At 31.1% G+C, this 10,539-nt stretch overlaps 1 protein-coding gene across 1 annotated transcript; it reads left to right on the top strand.

Moving 5' to 3' along the window:
• Positions 1–5,056: 5,056 nt before the first annotated feature.
• LOC149550385 (uncharacterized) lies at positions 5,057–8,293 on the top strand. Its single transcript, XM_089793416.1, has 3 exons — positions 5,057–6,011; positions 6,485–6,625; positions 7,554–8,293. The coding sequence occupies exons 1-3, from the start codon at positions 5,626–5,628 to the stop codon at positions 8,119–8,121; spliced, it is 1,095 nt and encodes a 364-aa protein (XP_089649542.1). The 5' UTR covers positions 5,057–5,625; the 3' UTR covers positions 8,122–8,293.
• The last annotated feature ends 2,246 nt before the right edge of the window (positions 8,294–10,539 follow it).

Raw genomic sequence — 10,539 nt, 5'->3', positions numbered from 1 at the left:
TCCAATCCAACATACATACCTTGCCATTTTTTGCCTAATTCCATGGACATTAAGTATAAATGTTTCTGAGACATGTGGGTACCACAATGACATTTGCATGTAGTTCTATCATCCCATGCATATCTATGAATTAGAGTTGGTTTTTGGGATGTTTAACTTGTTGAATTTGGTAATTTAATGCCTCTATAATATTATATTGATGTTAGTAATAATTAGGTATTCATTAAATTTTTCATTTTTGTTTCATTTTCCTCACTTTGTCTCTATTGAACATGAAAAAATTATATTGGACTTCATTCATTCTTGGAACATATTCTTTGCATGTCCTAATACTCCATATTTGCATCCTTTCATTCACAACAACTTCTACCACCTCATTATTCTATCATTATTGTGACATTTAACAAAGCCTCATTATCTCATGTTCTATTGTTCTTCATTTGAGCAAGTTTCACTACTTTTAGTTTCAAGGTAAATAACTCTTTGTGTTTTCCATTTCATCTATTCCCATTTTATTAACATATATTGTTCATATTTGGTTTATATTCATTTGTTAATTATCTTAACTATGGATAACCTGGTTAAATTAAAATATGCAAATATATACAAATCCATTGTCTCCTCATTCTTTTGATATTTTTACTACATCTTATTCTCCTTCACTTTGTGATTGTGCATTCGGTGACTATATCTACATGGTCTGTAATGCCTACCCCTAGTTGACTTTTCTGATTTTTTTTTTTACTAGATTCTTTTATTCCTATTCTATTATTATGTTTTATGATTAGTGGTGTTGGGCTTTATAAATATATGCAAGGTTTATTATATGTTTATTTCATAATTTTATTATTATTATTTTATTATTTAATAAATTTATTAATAAGTTTTTTTATTAATTTTATTATTAATGGATTTTTAAATATATTTAAATATAGTTAATTTTAATAGTGTTATTAAATATTAATAATTAATAATTAATAAGACATTAATATAGTTATTTTATATAATTATTAATTGATTTAATTAAATGTAATTTAGTTAAGTTTAATTAATAATGGAAGTTATTCAACAAATTTTTAAAATTTATTTAATTATTATTTTTAATAATAATGATTTTAATAAAATTGTAAATTATTTTATTTGAAAATCAATAAGTATTATTTTAATCATTTAAATAAATAATTACCCTTAAATTATTTTTGAATAATTGACTTTAAATTAAATTAGCATAATTGTACATTTCATTCAAATATAAGAATGGGTTAAATTGTAAGGGTAAACTATGAATCTTATCTACTTGAAACATACATTGAAACGAAAACTTTACCTTACTGTTAACTCAAAAATATGTGCTTTCAAAATCAAACCAAACTATGAAACTACTCTGTTATTTGCATGTTGTCTATGTTTTGGGTTTGGGTTGACTAGAGTGTTGACCAATTTTAGGACATCTACTAGACGCTTGGGAGTTCTGTGATTATGGTATTATGTTGATTTGATCGTGATCTTTTAAACTCAACCATGGTAATGTGTTGGTATGCTCTATGATGAGTTTGGTTATATTGTTGGCTATTGTTTTTAGTGTCTTTGTGGGATAACAAGATGGATGTTATAACATATTTGACTTAACCATTTTGAGTCTTCAATTAGTATTTTTGGGATGTTTTCCATTTGCTTGTAAAGAACTGATGGGTTATTGTGAATTATCTTTTGATTCTTTCTAGTCACTTGTATAGGACTGAGGTGATATACTATGATTCTTTGATTTGTTATTTCATGAGCTTAGGGTAGGTTATCGATATATAATGTCGAGAAGTGGCTTGCAATGGAGGTTGGGGCCCAAAGTGGTTGCCAGGGTAACCCATTGTTAGTTGTTTAATAAGTGAAAACTCTACACTAAATGAGAGTAAAATGAACCTAATAAGAGTCTTTGTATGTCCTTGCCCATGCCTCGAGTACTAGTACAGACTAGGATGGGAGTAGAGAGAATGCTTGGTTGCGACCATGCATCATTAGTATGCCTTGTTAGTACAAGAGGATATTAGTGCCACATAAAGTCACTAGGGGGCCAGGGTCAAGTTAGATTGCCAGGGTAACTCTAGCGTTGATTCATGCAATGACACTTGCCCACTTACATAGTAGATTCCCTACATGTCTATGTTTGCCTTTGTGTCTAGATGTCAATTTATCTTGGAACCTTTGAGTTAGATTACTTTTATAGTTTCCTTGACTTTAAAGATATTACTTTTGATTTTTGGATTGATATCCTATTTGGGACTTGAGACATCTCCTCAGTGCGGTGGGAGTGGGCCTTTTTGGGTTACCACACAGTCGGGTGGTAGTGCTTTTTACTCTTACCATTGAGATCCATTCATTGTTGTTGTGGCTGGAGTTCTTTGTCTACTTTTCCTTTCATTCTATCTTTGTGTATTATGATGGATGGTTAAATCTTTATGATGGATGATGTCACTTGTTGTATTGTATTTGTTTCATGGATTCGAAAGGGATGATGTAACCTATTTTTATAAATGTATATTCTTTCAGCCTTTCATACCCTGTGACATGTACAGTGGATGATTGAGCATTCCAAATTTTATTGCCAAGTAACATTTAGAACAAATGTATATTATTTAAATGGACTTGGACTTATAATTATTCTTTCATGTGGATGTGGTATTTGTTAGACTTATTATTAATTAAACTTAAATGTGATTCAATGTCTTGGGATCCTTAAGGAATGCAATTTGTTATGTTTGCTTCTATATGATTGTACGTTATTACTTCCACTAATTTATCTTTGATATATATGTTGTTCTTTAAAAAAAAAATGTTTGGCAAACTTAGTAAAACTTTAGGTTAATTCTTTTGGATCCTTTGGCTTAGTGTTACATGGTCAATGGGATCATATAAGACTTCATCTTCATTATTAGACTACATAGCTCGTGAGATATGATGAGTAAAAGACCACCATCTATGTACACAATGTTCTTTCCCTTCCTCCCTTTGGATTTAACTCTTTAGTAGTCCTTATGGTACTAAAGACTATGATAATATTTCTAATGATTTTAGATTTTGACTTGTTCAAAATGAAGCTAGGCATTCTTTGGTTGGTTTTTATGGGTCTTGTTTCCTCTCTAATCTAAACAATCTCAATTTTCCTCATGAAGCCATAATGCATGTTGTCTCTAGGACATTGGATACAAGTCATTGATTTCTCATGGGGACTTCTCTTTGGACCATTTCTAGCCTCTCTTTGTTGAACCTATGGTACCTCATAGTGAGCTACAATATAAGACTTATTACAAATATAAGATTGAGCTTGACATTTGTGTTGATTCAACCTATTATACATCTAGCTCTTCAATCTATTTTTGGACATCATTGTGTTTTTTCTTTTTCTCATTTGTTGAGGGTCAAGTACAAGCTATTTCCCTTGAGTAGACCTCCTTGTCCTCCTAAGATCTTGCAACCCCTAATGGTGCCTTGTGCTACTTCATTTGTTCCTAGCATATGAAAAGAAAAGAAATCTAAATTGCTAAAGTTGAAGCCCCATCTATTCAATCTTCTATTCTTTGAAACATCATTCACCCTATGTAGTTTTCTCTTTGTGTGTAACACCTACAACTCACTCTCTAAGGGTTCCTCTGCTTTCTCCAAAGAATTTTCTATTATATTTGGTTGTCCTATTGATATGCACTTCTCAATCTATGTGAAGAATATGATTTGTTTTGATGTTCTCATGTATATTCAAGTACAAAAACTTAAAGTTACACTTGAAGTGGCTCATTTACACTAGTTTAAGTCTAGATCATTCATGCAATGTCGACAATATGGTTGCTAGTGTTCCATTAGGCTTTCCATTTAACATTGATCACATCCTTCTTCATAAATACCAACACGAATGTCATCTTAATGTTTATGGTCTACACAATTATTCCTCACATGCTTTGTATCCTCTTCTTAAAAGTGTTAGGATTGGACTTCTTGTTGTTGCTCTCAAATATCCCACCTAATTTGACTACTTATGTGCTTTGTGACTATGGAGCCTTCACATGATTGGTTTGTAGGAAAAGAAAAGAAAAGAAATCTTGCTATGTCCATATCTCCTATTCGTGATACTCAACTGCTTGCTAAAGGTGAAACTAAAGAAGACATGATTAGTGAAATAGAGCTCATTCTTAGACCTTCCCATGATATGATTTTACAAGGAACGTCCATTCAAATACTCTAGCCATTTCTCCTATTCACCATACTCGATCCTTAGATGGTAAAGATAAAAAAAAAATGAAATTATAATAAGATAGTTCATTATTGATAATTAAAACATTACTACTTTATAGAAAAAGTTATATGATCATTGATCCATGCCAACTACTAATGAGCTTTAATTTGTTGATTAGCAAATTAACATATTATATGTTAGATTTATCAAGTTAATTTATTACTATCAAATCTGACTTGTCCCACCACACCTTCCCTAATACATACATATTATCAATCTTTTCATTAAATAATATAAACAACTTATTGGGATTTTAAAAAAGGCCAAGAAAAGAAGGGACGTCATGGATATTTCCAAAGGTAGATTTGTTAAAAAAAGGTCACTTGGGGACTGCCGTGTGTTTGTTGTGAAACCTATCAACCTTCTTGTGTTCATTGGAATTGTTAATACTCATTTGTCGTTTCCCATCGATTTAGAACATGGTTATGGTCGTCTATTATTGATTTAAACGATGTTTATATAAATAATAAATAATTTAAAACAAGGGGCTCCCCGGTCAATAGAAAGTGTTTAATAATAGTGAGGATTGTAAAAAGTCAACGGTAGTTATGTGAGTGTAAAGGAAAGGAGGAGATTGGATGTTAGTGCCGCCCATTGCCATTTGTGGGGCCCTCGCCTACTTCATTCCTTACGACTCTCTTTTTTCTTCCCTCTTTTTCCTCACAAAAAAGTCGCTGCATTTGCATACGCGCTTCTCATTTTGACTCTCAATTCTCATTGCACGCCGTCCATGAATAACTCATCACTTTTATAAGCAATTTTCGAATGCAAACTAGATATAGATCTGCAAGAAAACAGTCTCAGAGAAACATTAGGGTTAGATTCTCATGGATTGATTTTTGTTTTTTGTTGAGAGCTTTTTTGTTTGACTTTTCAGATTATATTCAGTGATTCATCAACAAGATGAGGAGTTTTGATCTATGATTTAGAAGGATAAAATGATAGTTCTTGAGTTTCAATTGAGAGATTTCTAGATAGAATTGTGCATGGGTTTTTGTTGGACGTTTCAGGTTGCATTCAGTGATTCAACATCATCTAGAAAAGGAGTTTCTAGGAAGGACAAAGTGATTTATGGTTCTTGAGTTCTGATTGAGAGATTTCTAGAAGGAATTGCGTATGGGTTTTTGCTTGACGTTTCAGATTGCATTCAGTGATTCATCATCATCTAGAAAAGGAGCTTCGATTTATGATTTGGAAGTATAAAGTGATTTATGGTTCTTAAATTCCAATTGAGAGATTTCTAGATAGGATTGTGTACGGATTGTTTGTTCGATGTTTCAGATTACATTCAGTGATTCATCATCAAGAAAGGAGTTTTGATATATGATTTAGAAGGACAAATTATGGGCACAAGAGGGAGTTGGTGTAGGATTAACTACGATGGGGGAGATATTGGAGCCATCGTGAGAGGGGGATCAGAAGGTGCAGTCATTTACAGCAACCCATTTGATTTTGACAATCTCTTCACCGGATCTGAAGTTCCCGTTGAGCAAAACGGCTGTGAAGAAATTGTTCCGTTTAGCAGTATAATAAAGGAGGATCCAGAGAACGTGTGTAGCACTGCATCTTCTCCGGGGGCTTCTGAATACAAGAAATACACGCCAAGATCTCCCAAAAGAGAGTTTGATCATAACTCTTCTCCCAAAGAGATTGAAGTGAAAACCGAGGCGAGTGATCAGAGTCCATCCAAGATCTGCCCTTCGCCCAAACTACCGGGAATTAAAAAAAGGTAAATTTTTTATGGTTAAGTGAAGCAATTTTTTTATTTTATACAATTCTTATTCTTAGAGTTGATTGTGTAAGTTTTTTATATTGATTAATCAATGATTAGCACTTCTTAATCTCTCACGAGGGTGAAAGAAAGTGCAGTAGACATATCATTTATTCCAACGCAATGAATGCTAAGAGTTCTATTCATTCTCATGAGAGATGGGCTCTTGCAAACTACTACTCATTAAACATGGATCGATGATTTTGACTTGAAAACTACAGAGCTGAATCTATCACGATATCATTTATCTCTCAATTCTCAGATAAATGATGTCTATTATTATTAGAAGCTTTTGAAATCAAGTGTACTTATATCATTGTTTATCTTTTCTAGCTCATTATGTTGATGACCCATTATAAAAAAAGAACAAAACTTTTCAAATACTATAAAAACTTAATGTCCCAAAACAAAATGTCTGTTCAATTTTACAGAAAAAGTCAACAGAGGAGCATGGTGTGCATACCCATGGTGGAAGGGTCATGGAACAAACAAGGAGGGGCAGGGGTTGCCTCTGATCTTTGGTCGTGGCGTAAATATGGGCAAAAGCCCATCAAAGGGTCTCCATATCCAAGGTAAAACCTAGAACTCATGCAATCCATTTTAATCTTTTTGTTCACTCACGATAGATATTGTAGTGTTGGAATATTCAGCAATTCTTCTTATTCATACATTTTAAAAATGTTTTTAGTTCTATCTCCATTCATAGTAATGCTAAGATTATATGATAACTTAAAAGAAGTCTTTGGATGTATCGGAGATCTCTACACAACAAAGTCTTTCGATGTATGGCAGATTTTTATACAACAAAACAATTGTAGTTCATTTATTATCGATCTTGAAATGTTTATTAATTATCGAACCTGAAATCTCTTGAATCAATTGAAACTCATTTACAATCTTGTAGTCTTTTGAATCAACCTTATGTGTTTGAATTTGATATTTCATTTACTACCAATCTTGTAATCTCTTGAAATAGAACACATTTGAATTTGGTATTTCGTTTATTATTGATCTTGTAGTCTCTTGAATAGTAGAACCCATTTGGATTTCACATATCTTGTAGTCTCTTGAATCAATCAGACATGTTTGAATTTGATATTTTGTTTACTATCTATCTTGTAGTCTCTTGAATCAATCAAACCCTTTTGGATTTGACATTTTGTTTATTATCAATCTTGTAATCTCTTGAAGCAATAGAACATGTTTGAGTTTGATGTTTTGTTTATTATCGATCTTGTAATCTCTTGAATCAATAGAACTCGTCCAAATTTTGATATATCTTTAGTCTCTTGAATCAATAGAACAAGTTTGAATTTTATATTTTGTATAAGATCGATATTGTCATCTCTTGGAATCAATAGAACACATTTGAATTTGATATTCCGTTTATTATCGATCTTGTAATCTCTTGAATCAATAGAACGAATTCGAATTTTAACAAATCTTTTCCTTTTATGGAGAGTGGGGATTGATGAAGTTGGGATTGATGATAATTGACAGGGGTTATTACAGATGCAGCAGCTCAAAAGGGTGCCCGGCAAGAAAACAAGTAGAAAGGAGTCGCACAGATCCCACGATGCTTCTGATAACATACACGGCAGATCACAACCACACCTCACCAGCTCATCGGCGCGCACTTGCACGATCTTCTGTCCACGACAACTCATTTTCACCGCACGATAAAAAGGAGAATACAATTTCATTGTCATTGCAGAAGCCATTATCTTTGTCTGATCCAGATGCCGCAATTGCTGCAGACCATCATCATCATGATAACTTGTCCCCACCCAACAATTTACCTAGTGAACATGACCACCAAGACATCATCAACAACAACAATTCTATCATAGATAATTCATTGTTTGAGGATGATCAGCAACATCTTAGCCCTAATAATCACATCTTCCACGAAGATCTATTTCAAAGTTTTGGGGACTTTTCATCGGTGTTTCAAAGGGATTTCATGACAAGGTGTTCTGATGAGGAAGATGATTGTACAATGGTGGATCCTTTTAACCTCTTCGATTGGTCTTTTTCTAAAAATGAATGGCCCAATTCATCATGTTAAAATAGAGTTTTTCTTTTCCTTTTGTATTTTTTTTGGGCTGTGTACAGATTCAGATGTTGATGTCTTACTGGTGTAATGATCGAAATCATGGAGTTTGTAGACAACACGGCTTGATTCTGTGTTTTGTAATGGCAAAAAGGATAATATGATAAGGTTGTACGCAACTTGTATACTAATAGTCCACTGGGTGTTTTTCCCAATCATAGCAATTTCATAGTGTTGATAAACATGCTTTTTGGGTTTTCCTTCTATATTTTGTTTATTGTTTGGTATAAGTGGTGATATATCATTTTCCTGCCTTGTCTCTGAACGATACTTAAGAAAGAAATTCAGAATACCTACACAAGTGTTAGGCCTGCAATTGAGCATACCACTGTTTATCCCCAGTTGGGTACTTGCCTATGCGTTCCATAATTGTAAGTAGAGTCATGATTAAAGGTGCCTATTGTTCAATTGTAGAGTTTTTTTTATACAATATGTTTTGTGTATTGGTTTTAGAATTAATATTGTTTATATTTTTTCAGTTCTCTTTGTTTTTTTACATCTTGATAATGAATCATAGCATATAAAAAAAATACAGCGACCTATCTCCACACACATATATACTGTTGTCTTCTATTGTGAAAATTACGATTCTCTTCTAAATCATCATATTGTTAATTGTTAATGATACGAGGATATAAATGTTAAGTTATTGATTCAATTTATAAAATACAAGAAACATTCAATCCAAAAGTTACTCATTGTTACATTCACCTACATATTAATAAATATGTATGTCCAAAAATATATAACAAATTATAAATAAAAAATTACAATTGTAATTTAATAAAATTGATCTGTTTCATACAATAATTCATGATGTGCACTCATTTTAAAAGTTATTTTTAAAAGAAGAATCTATCTACTCATGTTATATTATAATATTTAAATGCACTGATTATATGATATCTTACAAAATATAACGAAAAATAATATTTTGAATATAATTGACACCTGAAAATAATATTTTAAATATAATTGACACCTAATTTACAAGATGTCTTTTTATGCAACACTATAGTGTAACAATAATTTTAACAAAAAACAAAACTCAGCTTCATAACTTAGTGAAATAACAAACATTTTCTACATACATAATACAATTTTTTTACAATTCATGAGTGACGTATAGCCTGAAGATTTTTATATTTCCACAAACAATTTATGTATTATTAAAATTGGCATTACATAATCTGAACATCATGCATGACTAAATTAAACAATAGTAAAAAATTATAAATGTAATATATAATATAATGAAATTGACAGCTTTAAATACTAAGGTTTTTATCCTAAATGAAAGTACATTTTCTACATACATTATACAATTTTTTTACAATTCATGAGTGATACATAGTCTTAAGATTTTTATAGTGCCACAAACAATTTATGTATTATTAAAATTGGTATTACATAATCTGAACATCATGCATCACTATATTAAACAATAGTAAAAACTTATAAATGTAATATATAATATAATGAAATTGACATCTTTAAATACTATGAGTATTATCCTAAATTAAAGTATATTAATACATTGAGTTATAGTATATAAACTCATCTTTATCCCAAATTTAAATGAACTTAAATTTAGTTGGGAGTATACATAATGAAAAAATAGATAAACCAACATATTGATGAAGATAAATTTATTAATTTTATCACAAAAAATTAAATACTCAAAAAAACATAAAAGAGGTATTTGGATTCAATGTGCAAATATGTAGAAGAATTGTAATAATCTTTGTTTGTGAGATAGACTATATTTTCTTTTCTTCACTATTTCTCTAACAAAAGTCATAGTGATATTCTAAATTTCAGCTTTTTATATAATTTTATTCACAAGACAATGGTGAACACAAAAGTTATTAGCGTATGACAAGATTGAATGGTCTTATCAAGCAACCCAATCTCACAACCAAAATCCACAATTACAAAAATAATAATATTAAAAATAGGTAGAGATTAATCTTTTACAAAATGATGCAAACCAATAACAATTTGAGTCTACATGCCATTTTATTACTTCCTCACATTTTTAATCCTCTTATACAAATTATTTTCTAATTACAAAATCATTCTCAAAATAACAATAATTCAAATTCAAAGTTGTTTTCAACTCACTCACTTCTTTCTAATTTTAACTTATGAAGATCTAAATCTTCACACTTCTTGGCTACACACTTCCTATCCAAAATTGTTATCCGACATGTTTTTCATTCAACCAAATGACTGACATGTTAATGCTTCATACAACCATGTGATATATAGAGAAGGTGAGGTGGTTAAGCCACATTACGTATCCCAAAGAGAAATTTTGGTAGTTAGTCCAACAAAATTGATAGACTTTCATTTGCCTCTTCCCTTCTCTTT

This window comes from Cupressus sempervirens, chromosome 7 (assembly GCF_028749045.1).
Source record: "Cupressus sempervirens isolate cs-2001-9-10 chromosome 7, ASM2874904v1, whole genome shotgun sequence".
NCBI classification, from domain to species: domain Eukaryota; kingdom Viridiplantae; phylum Streptophyta; class Pinopsida; order Cupressales; family Cupressaceae; genus Cupressus; species Cupressus sempervirens.
This window is presented reverse-complemented; position numbering and strand designations above follow the sequence as displayed.